We start from the raw sequence: 13,798 nt of genomic DNA, 5'->3' as shown, positions 1-13,798 counted from the left end.
TTCGCAGGTTGGTTAGTAATTAGTTGAAATTTTATAACACTTTATTTGCACACCATGAACAGTTATGTGCAATCTTTGGGCAGGTACAACCAAACTTTGGTGAGTTGTTTCTTCAATTAATAATAATAATTTTTCTGTCTCTAGTGATTCGTTGATTAGTTACACTTTTATAATGTTGTCTTTATTGACAGAGCCTTCAGGAACTAATGATGTGATATGCCGCTGTTCATAAACGACCATGAAATCCAGCAAGACGATGGCTTGTTGAAAAGCCTGAGCAGTTTCTTACAGGTGGAATGAAAATGTGAATATACTCTTCTACTGCACTCGCCTGCATTTTAACTTTGTGTTATGGAATGCTGTGGTAATATTACATCTAATAAAAGCTTCATTTCCAGTCTGAAAAATAACTTTTGAAGTAGGCCCAGTACACAATGGCACGAAATGTCAAAGCCACGGCTATCTCTTTTCAGCCTAACACTAGCTATGGGCAATGCTTGTTGATATAAATATTCAGATTTTGCAGAAATATAAAAACTACTTCCATGAACAAAACGAAACTTTGAAGAAGCAAAAAGTTTGTCAGATATCTCCGGAACATTCATTCCTCTATGTGAGCCAGCGGGAACTTGCCAGTACGTTGATAAATGTTTCTGTAAGTCTGTCATTGCCTTCATTCAGAGTCTCGCTTCATCATCATAATCGTCATCATAATGCATCGTCGGTTTGTTCCCCACTAGTGGGGGTGGCCGATTGTTTTCGCGCAGCAATTGTTTTAATCCCTTTTCTCCATTTCACCCTGTCCCTTGCATCTTCCTCCTTCAGTCCGACTTTTTTAAATTCATCCTTCACTTGTTGTTTCCACGTTCTTCTTGGACGACCGCGTTTCCTCTTCCCATCAACCTTTAGATCTAGTGCCTTTCTAAGAAAACTTCCTTCCTCCCTCCTTATCACATGTCCATACCATCTTACTCCATTTGCCCTTGCCAGTTGGTCTATGGTCTCTCTCATCTCTATGGCTTGAATTCAGTATTTCTAAAACTTCAAATTCTTTTACCATTTTAGATGAAGTTTTGCAAAATGTATATTGTATATATATGCCGCCTTAAGTTAATTATTTCGCAGCTAGAATCTGCCAGTATGAACATTCATATCATGTTTAATGCAGTTCTAAGGATAAGGATTTCTGCACTCAATTTATGCTGGTTTAAGTTGTTATGCTATGCTGCTCTATAGCGTTTACTTCTGTTTTTCCATTTTTGTTTGAAGTAGCCTAATCTTTCTCCCGCATCAACGTGACATCATTTATGACACCGGGACTGGCCACTTTGGTACAGTAAACTTTTTTTCCATTTTTTATTTATAAAAGTAGTGGCTTACAGGGTTCCCACACAGTCGGGAAAGTAGGGAATTTGAAAACCCGTTTTCCAGACCGGGAAAAGGTCGGGAATTGTGTGAAACCTCCCTCGTGGTATTGAAAAAGTATGGAAAACTTTGATGACTAAATTGTAGATAAAAAATTCGATATATTAGTATCGGTGATATCGGCCATTGTTTGAGTATCGATATCGGCAAAATTTGGCCGATACTAAACATGTAAAAAAAGGCGCTTGCTGCGGATTTTCTACAGAAGCAAAGATATAGATTTTTTAAAGTAGTAACTAACGTCACATTGATATAGAAAAATAACAACCTGTTAAATTTTTGTTATCTCACACTCCCGTGACTTCTTTCGCGCGCATTTTGGCATAGGTTGCTTGCAGTGATTCTTTCACTTGAACAAAACGTTTTGTTTCAGCAGTTTTGCGTTGTTCGATTCTTAAGTTGTAAAGGAGACTCAATTTCTCCAATATTTATCATTTGTGTTTCTTTTCTACTCTCAGCAGAGTATCTTCTTCTTTTATTGTCGCACTTGATTCCAAGCATTGACTGCCTCGTGTATGAAAAGTTTCCAGGATTCTCTGTTGTTTGCTTTGTGTATTAGGTGTATGTTGGTGTTAGTTTTGTCAGTTTGTTGGTTTAAGTATGTTAATCTTTGTCTGCCTTGGGCACGCTTCCTTTCAATTTTGCCTGTGAGAGAGAGATGTTCTAACTTTCCTTTTCGCAGCACGTGTCCTAAAAATTGAAGTTGTTTTTCTTTGATATTTTTTAGAAGATTGTTTGTTTGTTTGACTTGATTTAAAACAGTTTGGTTGCTTTTTCTGTCAGTCCAGGAAATCCTCTGCATTTTTCGGAATGCCCACATTTCAAACCCATTTATTCTTTTATTAATTGATTTGGTAATTGTCCAGGTTTCTGAATTATATTTAAAAATTGGATAAATGTAACACTTTAATACTCTAAATCTGGTTGCGAAAGATATGTTTTTGTTGCATAATATTGTTTTCATTTGCTGGAAAGAGGCTTTTGCTTGAGCAATACGTATATTGAACTCTTTATCATCTTTGGCGTCCCAGTTTATTGTTGTTCCAAGATATCGAAAGCTTTTTACTTGTTTTATAGTTGTTCCGTTCATTTTAATTTGACAGATTGGAATTTCATTTTCTTTTTTCTTTGTGATTACCATCGTTTCTGTTTTCTTTTCATTCGTTTCCATTCCAAATTCTTTACTTCTTTCATTTACTTTGTTCAACAAATTTTGTAGTTTTGCTTCCGAATCAGCCACCAAGACAGTGTCATCAGCATACCTCAGGTTATTAAAGTTACTTCCCCCAACATTTACGCCAGCTTCATCATCAAGACATCAGAGGATGATCTCAGCACTGTATAATGAAAAAAGGATTGGAGAGAGCACGCATCCCTGTCTAACTCCTCTCTTGATGGATATCCAATCGCTGATATTGTGATTTATCTTTATTGCTGCAATTTGATCAAAGTAAAGGTTTTGAATAATACGTAGAATGTAGATCCTTGTCGTCAATTCTAATGTTATCTAGCATCTCCAGTAATTTGGTATGTTTTATTCGGTCGAAAGCTTTCTTATAATCAATGAATGCGATGTACAGATCTTTCTTCATTTCAATTGATCTTTGAGCGATATTTTTTAATACAAATACAGCATTTCTTGTGCCGCGGTCTGGCATGAATCCGTACTGTTCTTCAGCAATTTCATTGTTGATTTTGTTCTTGATTCGGTTCATGACAATGCGTAGTAAAATTTTTGTAATATGTGATGTCAAGCTGATTGTGCGGTGATTTTCACATTCCTTTGCTCCCGGTTTTTTAGATAATGCTATAAAAATTGATTTGTTCATGTCGGTAGGCATCTCTCCTGAATCATATATGTTATTGAAGAGTTCATGCAATGCATCCACACCTACATGTTCCAGTGTTTTTAGCATCTCAGTACTGATCTCATCTGGTCCCACAGCCTTATTCAATTTAGTTTGTTTTATGGCATGTTCAATTTCACTTTTTAGAATATTTGGTCCTGACATTGGTTCACTGAATTTGAAAGGTTTTACAGTTCGATCTGGATCGTCATATAAATCAGATAAATACTCTTGCCACCTTTTCTGTATTTCATTTTCTTCCATTAGTATTTCACCTGTTTTACTCTTCAAAAATCCTGACTTTGACGTAGAATTGTGCTTTGCAGTTAACGTTTTGATTCGTTGATAAAACTTGTAAAAGTTTTTATCCATACGACGTCATGAATGAAATATCTCAAATCGGCGTAATGGCGTGACATCATCTAAACCAGGGGTTCCCAACCGGGGGTACTCGTACTCCTTGGGGGTACGAGATTGAACGTTAAGGGGTACGAAGATCCTTGGGCCACAGAGCAGCTTTTCAAACAGATTTCACAGTACAGTTTTATTTTGGAATTGTAAATAATATTATGCCATTACGGCCTTTGCTTTGAAAAAAATCAATTAGCCTATTTACAAATAATATTGTTGTTATTTAGTTGGCTACGTAGCCTTATGACAATGTGTTTTTTTACTTGCTGCTGCTTAAAATGAAAATGGAAACCTTGCTAATTTTTCTTGTCTTGATCAAATTGCTAATAACTTTTTGCTGCAAAATGTTAAAAATGAAATTATTTACCATTTAAAGATGCTGGTTGATTCATTCAATGGCTACTTTTTTGCTGGTGATATGAATTATTTCCAGCATTGAATTATAAATCCATTTCTTTTTGATTTAACAAAAATGTCGGATGAGGATAATTTGAAGAACATCATCGAAATAAAAAGCTGCCGAAAATTAAACCGCTATAACACATCTCCCCGGTCTCCCCTAATCGTTCTCAATCGCCCTACAAAACTGTGAACAAATCAAAGTTGGAAGATTTTTGGTGTGTTGCTATGAAACCTTCCTAAGTCTTGCTATGGAAGCCATGACAGTGTTAATTCTCTTCTCAACAACGTATTTATACTGTGGAAGTGGTTTTTCGACCGTGATGAATATCAAGAATAAGTACAGAAATCGTTTGCAACTGGAAGATGATTTACGTGTTGCCTTGAGTAAAATCGAACCATCGTTTGAGCGAATTTGATCAATGAAGCAGCAACAAGTGACAAACATAATAAGTTCTGACATTTCATTTCTTTTGGTAATTTTTGCATGTTTGTGTGAAATATCGGTTTAACGTTTAATTGAGCCATAAAGCAATTTAAATTAGCAATATATAGGCCTACCTGAAAAATTCAATCAGATTATTTTGGGGGTAGCCTACAAAGAATGCTCTGACCTGACAAAGGGGTACGATCAGCAAAAAGGTTGAAAACCCCTGATCGAAACATTTTATCGAATAAGGAATTAACAAATTCGATCGTCACAAGTGGTTTGGTTGTGGTAAACAAAATACGTTTTGACTTTGAAGTTCAGTGAAACAAAATATCCATTAATCGATATGTAACTTAATATATGTAGCCTAGTCAAATACCATATCAAGAATAAGTCCATATTTTTTCAGGTTTATGTAAGCTCCAGAGATCAGTAGGCACAACAAGACCTTTTACTGATTGGTTCAGTGAGGATTCGTGGTCCCGTTGCTCTCATATTTCGAGAATGGACTCGTTTTCAATTTATTCTTATAAGACATTACGTAATGAAAAAATATGTGATAAGGTTGGAAGACATTTCGTCGTGTATTTTCAATACAAGTTGAAGTTTAAAATTTATTCTTTTGTTCGTTGTAGCAATCCACCTTCAAAGCGGTAGGCTATTACAAAGAACCATTTTCGATAAGGGGGGCATCAAGAATAAGTCGACATGATTTTGATGGTTTAAGTCAGCTCCGGAGATCATTAAAATATAAGGTTGTCATCTTCGGTGCAACAAGACCATTGATTGATTGGTTTAGTGAGGATTCGTAGTCCCATTGCTTTCATTTTGAGTGATCATACTGATTTTCAATTTATTCCTGCAAGACATTACGACTACCGTACGTAATGAAAAAATATATGATAACTAAGGATGGAAGACATTACGTCATGTCTTTTCAATTCAAAATGAAGTTTAAAAGTTATTATTTTGTTCATACTCGTAATCCTCCTTCAAAGCGGTAGGCCTATCACAAAGAACAATGTTGTGGCGCAACATGCAACTTTTCAATAAAGTTCGGGAACTGTTTTTTTCTTGTTCATCTGCGCTTTAAATACCGGTCATTCTCCGTTGTTCATCCACTAAGCAGTTTAGGTTAACTGTGGTTAGCCTACTTGCAACAGGAGTTATACTGTACAGACAGTGGCGTAGCGTAACCGTGGCGTGACTTATTTAATTGTGGGGCACTCCAGAAGCAGAAATATTTACCTTGACATGAAAATTTAGCCTCGGGCGATTTTTGTTCTGTAGCCTAACATTCAAAATTTTACTTATTGCCGTATATACTCGAGTGTAGTTCGAGATTTTCGCAAGTGGTTTTCACCTCAAAAAGCCAGGTTCGACTTCTACACGGGACAAGCTGTTTCCAGCTCGGCAGCCTTCAAAATTAAAAATACTGAGTGTGAAACAGCGTCGGCTGAAGTAAAAGTTTTGAATACGTTTATTTGCCGTGATTCAAATTTCAGTTTCAAATTGAATGATTTCTTCTTAATTCTAAACTTTATACACTTGTTGAGCAATACGCAAAGCTCGCGAGACAAAAGAGCTGATTTGAGCAATCGATTTATTTTATTTTTGCGTGTAGCCTATAATCGTTCTTATTACGTAACATTCCATGATCGTTGAAGTCGATTAGCGGCCGCATAAAACAATGATGTTAGGTTGGCTAGGTGATAATAACGGTAAGAGACGTCGTTAATGCAGGCAATATCTGCGACCAAGACCACAATACCTCAGTCCTCCTCAATCACGGTGGCCTTTTATTGCTAAAACCTACTATTATGACACAACAACAAAGACAATATCATTCATAAATCCTATTTACTGTACAATGTCTTTGTGATTCAGTGTTCAGAATCACAATGACAGTGTTCAGTGTTTTTTTCACTTGTAAACTTCATTTTGTCAGTAGTGTGATTTTTAATTGTTTTGGTTTGGTTATGACAGGTTGCCATGTCCGATGGAATGAGGCTTTAAATTGCAATTTTAGTATAAATGTGACAGTTTATCCAAACTGATTTCAGTTCGGGTCTTTTGAAAAAAAAGAGTTTTTTCTCCAAACAGGAATCTTTCACTGTACATTATTATTATTTTTCATACTGATTCTAGTGTAATAGGGTCCGGATATACAATTTCAAACCTGTGCATGATCGTGTTTGGAAATAATACAGCACAGAAATTTTCATTGATTAAGCACTGTTAATGCGCAATTTAGATCAAAATCAGGTTGGGAATTTTTTTAATTTAGTATTGAAAAAGTAGGAAATTTTTAGAATTTAGTATTGAAAAAGTAGGGAATTTGTTTATAAAAAATGTGTGGGAACCCTGGGCTTAGTTTTGTGTAATCTAATTCATGTCGATATGTGAACTTAAATTACCTTTCTATCTTAGTTTTTATTAAAGTCTGGGTACAATTTTTTCAAGAGTTTTACTTACTTAAAATCTCAATTTAAACGTTGGATTGAATGGCACCCATCCTAAGGGACCATGTTGTTCATGTGCGCACTGTTTTATCGTCTATTGTGTTGTCATAGTATACCCAATAGGATGGTCATAGATAACTTATTGTCTGATCTTCAGATAGAAGGCATCGGTACCGACATGATGACGACCTGTCACGCTGTCGTACTGAGGTGTGGCCGGACCAAGGTGACTTCCCTGGGGCACTTTGATGGGGCTGCCACAGTGGACGGGGTACGTACTATGGTCAATACCGTGTCATCGATGTCACGTCACAGATCAGGTTGGTTATTTTTCGTTGTTACTCAATTTCATGAACAACTGTTTAATATTTTAGTCATCTTTTCAAATTCAGAATTTTCATGGTTTATGTTACGTATTTATCAGTTGTAACTAGAGTTTCCGGCCTCCTTGTAAAGGCTACGGGCCCGGGTCCAAAAGTGTCCTTTAAACCCCCCCTGTCAACGCTACTGGTGTTGTCGGAATGTTCTGTTATCCCGCCATGTAGTCACCTTGTATTCAACCGTTGACGTCTAGCATCTGACTTCCTCCAACGTTTTCTCCTCAGGAGAGGCGTCAGAGAACGTTGAAGTTGATCTCCATATTGTCGGAGTGACGGAGTCAGTTTGAGGTTTTGCGGCCGAGGGTCTAACCTCATGTGGAAGATGTACGCGGACTGCACGGGAAAGAGTGCTAGGGACTAGGGAGCGCTAGACTTTGATGTCGCCATCCGGCACTAACATAGCCTACCTTCTCCTCCATTCTGTGAATGTGTTAGTTTCATATCTCAAATATATTTGAGGATAGTTCGATAATAATTGATATTTTCGTTTCGGTTGATTTGCCATCTCGGTGACGTACGAGTGGTGTCACCATCAGGTTACCATGAATCGCTGTGGATCGTCGTCCACTGCATGAATTGTTGGTGGGGTCAATTCATCGCGTTTGTCGCTTCGAAGGTTGCTGAGATGCCTCTCTTGGTGTATTTAAAGATTAAGTCAATCGATTTGCTCTGGCGATGTTAAATACAGAAATAAACGAAATAATGGGTTACGGGAGGTCACTATCGGTCATCAGAAGGTCACTATCTGTCATCATCTGCCAATCCGCACGTTAACATCATGTTCTTGATGTTAGAGTTGTGCGAAAATTTGGTCATCAACTTGATGACGTTTTGTTGTACCACGTTGAATCAGAAGACGATCCACAAAGATGGTAGGTCCATCAAGAGTCCGGTGATCTTTGGTTTTTGCGTTGCCTTGGCAACCGGCGAGTTATTTCCAGCTGTCTTTGAAGATCCCGCTAAGGAACCAGCCTCGTCACTACGTGGCGCTAAATCACTTCACGGTCCATCGGTCATGCAGGATATTTATGAGTGAGTTTACAGTTTAAAAAGCTTTTTTGTGATCCGGTATTATCACGTTAGTCGTTAGTATAAAATACAAGCATCGTCTCTCAAATTACTGAGGGAAAGTCATGATCTTTTGCATTAATTTGCAGTTTATAGTCACCAGAAGAACGCAAGAAGTTGTTTTATAAACTTTTATATTATTATAAAGGTGATTATCGCCAGATTAGTGTAAATTGAAAGAGAATTGACGCTTTGTACTTCTGTGTAACATTGTGACGTCACAGTATATTAGTTGTTTTGTAAAGTTTGACCGAGCAACCAGCACATCAAGAACTGTTCTGGGCGTGATTTTGTTTTGTTTACTATTTCTAGTAGTATGATTTCCTTGTTTCTCCAGTAAATTCTGATCATTACAACAACTATTCGACTGTCTCTTCCATGCTATACGTTAATAATTTCGCTGTACTCTGATATGCCGTTATTGATTATCATCAACCTCTTCCATTGCTCCCAGCTGGAGAACAAACAACATTGTGATAAAACCTTTCACTTACGATGCCTTCCCTTCCATATCCGCCTGGTTGGATCAGCCTGACAGCATCATTCGAAAGTGAGTGTTGTGGTAGCAATAGACAATTGATGTTAACTTGACTAAACTATTGATAATAACAATGAGCTTTGTGCCAGGATTGTTGGCATTGTGTGGCATCAACCCCTGCAATTTTCTCATCACTGAGCATCACCAGGCACTTGTCCACTTCGCCAGAGGTAGAGCCGGAGAACTTCGAATCGCACATCCGGGATTCCTTGGGGTTCATCTTCAGTCATCCCGACCCGATGCAATCCGTGTTCAAAGAGGGGGCCATCCGCTTCAGGAAGACAGGAGTCGAGTGGGTCCAGGTTTCTTAGGAGATACCAGATGCAAGACGCGGAATTTGCTCCAGTTATTCACAACCCGCTTAACTTCCCTTGAAAGTTCCCTCTTAATGCAAATACAACGTTAATAATAATCAGCGATATCAAAGCACTATATTGTCGGTTACGTCATAAACGAGATTGTTAAATATTTGTTCCTGTGAACCACGCCGTGAATTGTTTGTCGAATACTTTCAATTACACAGCTCGCCTCAAGAAGTTTATGATCACGATAATGTTCATTATTTAAATGTACTTGGTGCCGCAGCGTACACACTTGCAAAATTGACACTGCCCTCAACACCACCATGAGAATAATCACTGGTTGCCTGCTTCCAACTCCCACTGACTTTTTGTCGGTACTATCAGGCATCGCCCCAGGTAGACTTCGTGGGGAAAATCACGTACGCAGTCTGGTTCTACAAGCTATGTCAAGGGATGACCACCTCCTCAACCAGATTGTCCTAAACTCACAGTCCCAAAAGCCCCAGCGCTTGAAACCTCGACGCCCCTTTTCCCGACATGCTGTAGATATCTGTAAGTCCTACTTCCACATTACCGAAGTTTAGAACAGTGAATGGAGAGAAGTTGGGAGACCAACCCAATTCACAGTCCTTCCCAATACCAACACTCCACCTGGATCAGAACTACTTCGGAAGGAATGGGTGAAGCTCAATCGCCTGCGGACTGGGGTGGGCCGTTTCAACAGCAACATGTTCCAATAGGGCCTCGCCGATTCACCATCTTGTGCGTGTGGCTCAGATTGCACACCACATTATCTACCATTGTCCTGTATATCGACCCCAGGACAGATATGTGGACTTCACAACGCTCGATGAACACACAATCTATTGGCTGCTGCGCCTGGATGTAACAACGTGATCTGTGGCGCCTCAAACGCAAGAAGAAGATTGTAGTTTTATTTTATTTATGATCACGATAATGTTCATTATTTAAAGGTAAATTGAGTTTCCCCTCTCTGCTTTATTTCGTCTTCCCCTGAAACAATTTTCTTTGCAAAGTATTTCGCTTCGACCCAATTGTCTTTTGAAAAGCAAATTCAATTTTTTCACATTGATCCAATCTTTGAAGATGTTGAATCAATGTAAAAATGACAGTTTTTGTTCGCTGTGGATTTTACCAAATACAATTGTGATTTAATTAAATTCAATTAATTTTACTTTGCCTGTTAATTGCCAGATTCACCCAGACAACTGAGTAGAAATTCATTTTGTTTATTCAACGTACACAGACGTTGATACAAAAGCTTTTCTGGCTGGCATTTTTTTTGTTAATTCGGTCATGAATTAGTAAATGGGAGAAAATCCGACATTTTTTATCCATTGTGTAGTCTCGGACGTTGAATGAAGGTAATGAAGAGTGTGGGCTAGTTGCAAATGCTTCAATCTCTGCATCATTATAGCTTTGAAAGCTTTTGTTTCTACCTATTCCTTGTTTGAAACACAGAATTTTGAATAGAATGTGTCACGCAATGTATAGCCGTGACAGGTTGTCTGATAGGCCCTCTACCGGCCATCTACAATTACGGCTAAGTGACAAATCTATCAGTGTCTTGGGTTTTTAACGCAACCATTAAAACAAGCTTGCATGCATTTTTGTTTCGTTGATTCGATATACTACACCCCGTTGTTTGTATTTTCATGTTGACTTGCTGTTATCAGTAGCAGTAAAACCTCAGGCGGCGGTGTGGCCAAATTTCCGCATTGTATTTACTATGTAGGCCATTTCTGGTCTTGATGGATACAGCGCAATATAAAAACTAACATTATTATTATTAAGCTTATTATTATATGATTCAATGCTAGATTAAAGACGGAATGCAATTGAACAAAACTGCATTCATTCCTTCGATAACCAAACAAAGTGCAAAGCAAGAATTAACTCTCCATGAAACACTCTTCAAGTCCCTTGTGACGCAACAATGACCTTGAAAACGAATGTTATCTTTCGTTTACACTGTCATTTTAACTTGTCGTTATAGAAAACACATTCTAAGGGAAATTTATTGTTACGCATCTTTCAAAAACACGAACATTTCAAAATGAGAGTCACTATAAGTCCTGCCCACTTTAGCTTAAGCAGATATTTTCCAACAGAGAAAGGTCTCTCCACCGCAGCAGTGGAAGGAATGGGGGTGTTGTATTTAATGAACAGATGTTTTAACTCGGTATTCGAAAAGCTCAAGGACTTGCTCCTGTCCGAAAAAAAGGCGTCCACAATTCCTGTTTCACGGGATGGCGCCAACACACCAAAAAATTCATCCTCGGAGCCGTGACTGGTGTTGGTGTCACTCTTCTCGGTATCAACCAGGCTTGATGTCTCCCGCAACAGTCGAATTACATCTATCTTGACTTTTTCTCGCAGTGCGTCAGCATCATCCGTGGAAACGTGGTTCAAACTAGCGTTTGAAGGTAACGGGTAGTGGGAGTGCGACTGAAAAAAAGTAGCGCCTCTCCCGCTTCCGCTACTTTGGAAAAAATAGCGCCGCTACTCCAACTAAAAAGTAGCGCCACCACCGTTACTTTTACCAAAAAAATAGCGGTGCTACAAAAGTAGCGCGCTACTGCCCATCTCTGGTTATAATATGTAAGATTGACCTACCATGCTTAGTTGCATTGCCGATAACTTTTTAGTTTCCAGTGCTCAGCTAGTTCACTTATTTGGATAGATTTAATTTTGTGTTGAAAACAAACAACATGATATAACACCATTGACGTGTCGCATATAATGTTTTACATACGAAGTAGTTGGCTTACTTAAGAGTTAAACTGACTGGTAAAGCGGCGGTCGATTACTCAAGTGGCAAGAATACGGTGCGATACTGATGAGCCCAGCCTCATGGGCGAAACACGTGTCTATCGCTGTCTATTCGATGCTACAATCGGCTGCCAAAATAACTTAGATGTGTGAGCGGTTACTTTCCACGTTAAATTACGTAAAAACTTCCAACAATAAATATAAAAATTCGAAGCAGTGACGACCAACCGAAAAAATGCTATTGAAGGCAAGAGAAAACGAACACAATGTTTTAAAGATTGGCTAATGATGTGTGGTTACTTTCGACGTTAAATTACGTAAAAAAAACTTGCAAATGACCAGAATATCGTGAATGATCATAAGACCTGCGGACAGCAAGGGCCAGAGGGGAATTGTGAAATCAAAATTTCCCTTTCGAAACGTGTGTGACGTCATGATAATTATGTGTGATGTCATTATGATTGGTTAGTAATGATAACCGCATCTATAATTATTATTAATTATTGATTCAATCATTTTGTTGTCGAACAATTTTCAAAGGGCACTTTCTCTTCTACACTAGCCTACCGCTTGAAGTGACCGCAAACTGCTGGAAAAGCGCTTGGGTTGCAATTTGAAATGGGTTAAAACTGCTTTTTAGATCAAAAAACTATTGGGGCCCATCATTGATGGCGGATAATGTTCTCACCGCAACACCACCAGTTTGAATTAGATGGTGAAACAATAAATCTAACAAGTGACATTGTAACACTGTGTACTGAATAATATTGCATAATTTACTTTGTATTATATGTTTTGTGTTTAACTTATATGGTTTTGGTAGGCAATGGCTCAACTCACCGTGAGACTATGATCAACTCTCCTCCATCGGCCAGAGCGTTGAGCCGACTGACTTTTTTATTTCTTAGGCAAAATAGCCTACACAATACACATATATGAAATGATGTTAGATTAATTTCCTTTTTTATGTATGAAGGTGAATGGTTACCATTCAGTTTACCAAACAAATTATTACTGTAACCTAGAGATTTCGATAGATATTTACCAAAGTAGAAAAATCGGCTCAACTCCCCTGGGTTTCCCTTATATTTGTAAAGACATAATTTGGGTAATTTTGTTTTCGCAACTCCAAAATGTTTTATTTTCTTTCGGCAATGTTTAAAAGTAGGTCTTCATTAGGCTGTCGTTATGTTTAAAAGTAGGTCTTCATTAGGCTGTCATTAAGTTTAAAGGTAGTTAGGCCTACGGTTGTTTCGTTAACCCGTTTGGAAATAATTTTAGCAATCCGCCACCGAAAGACAACTTAGCCTAATGCAATTAAAGAGCAGTTGATTGGTTTGGTGAATGATGGGGATCCAAAACGTATTTTCTGTGAGATGTGCTGCAGTGACGTTTGGGTTGAAATGGCGCACTCCTAACCTGACATCGCAAATATGGCACTAAAACTGCTGATTTTATTTCTAACAACTTATGAATGTGAAACAGCATTTTCATCACTACTCAAAGGTTTATTACAAATGCATTTATTGGATAATGGGTGAAACTTAGAATGTTATAGACCAAAAATTGCCTACTGCTAAATTTTCATGCCAAGTTCAATATTTGTATTGACGTCCTCCCCCCAATCAAATGAGTGACGCTACGCCACTGGTAACAACACTCATCAGTGGCAGTGATATGCAAGTTTGTTGTTTATTCAAAATATTTTTTAAATTCAATATTGATACAAATTCAATATCAATA

At 38.0% G+C, this 13,798-nt stretch overlaps 1 protein-coding gene across 1 annotated transcript; it reads left to right on the top strand.

Moving 5' to 3' along the window:
• Nucleotides 1–4: 4 nt before the first annotated feature.
• On the top strand, nt 5–10,785 carry LOC145768282 (protein N-terminal asparagine amidohydrolase-like). The gene is made up of 9 exons (XM_082579761.1): nt 5–79; nt 192–291; nt 518–655; nt 7,132–7,294; nt 7,580–7,635; nt 8,151–8,386; nt 8,877–8,972; nt 9,109–9,529; nt 10,237–10,785. The coding sequence occupies exons 2-8, from the start codon at nt 217–219 to the stop codon at nt 9,269–9,271; spliced, it is 927 nt and encodes a 308-aa protein (XP_082435887.1). The 5' UTR covers nt 5–79; nt 192–216; the 3' UTR covers nt 9,272–9,529; nt 10,237–10,785.
• The last annotated feature ends 3,013 nt before the right edge of the window (nt 10,786–13,798 follow it).

Source organism: Aplidium turbinatum, chromosome 1, assembly GCF_918807975.1.
Source record: "Aplidium turbinatum chromosome 1, kaAplTurb1.1, whole genome shotgun sequence".
NCBI lineage: Eukaryota > Metazoa > Chordata > Ascidiacea > Aplousobranchia > Polyclinidae > Aplidium > Aplidium turbinatum.
The sequence above is the reverse complement of the archived record's forward strand: the minus strand, read 5'-3'. Positions and strand labels throughout refer to the sequence as shown.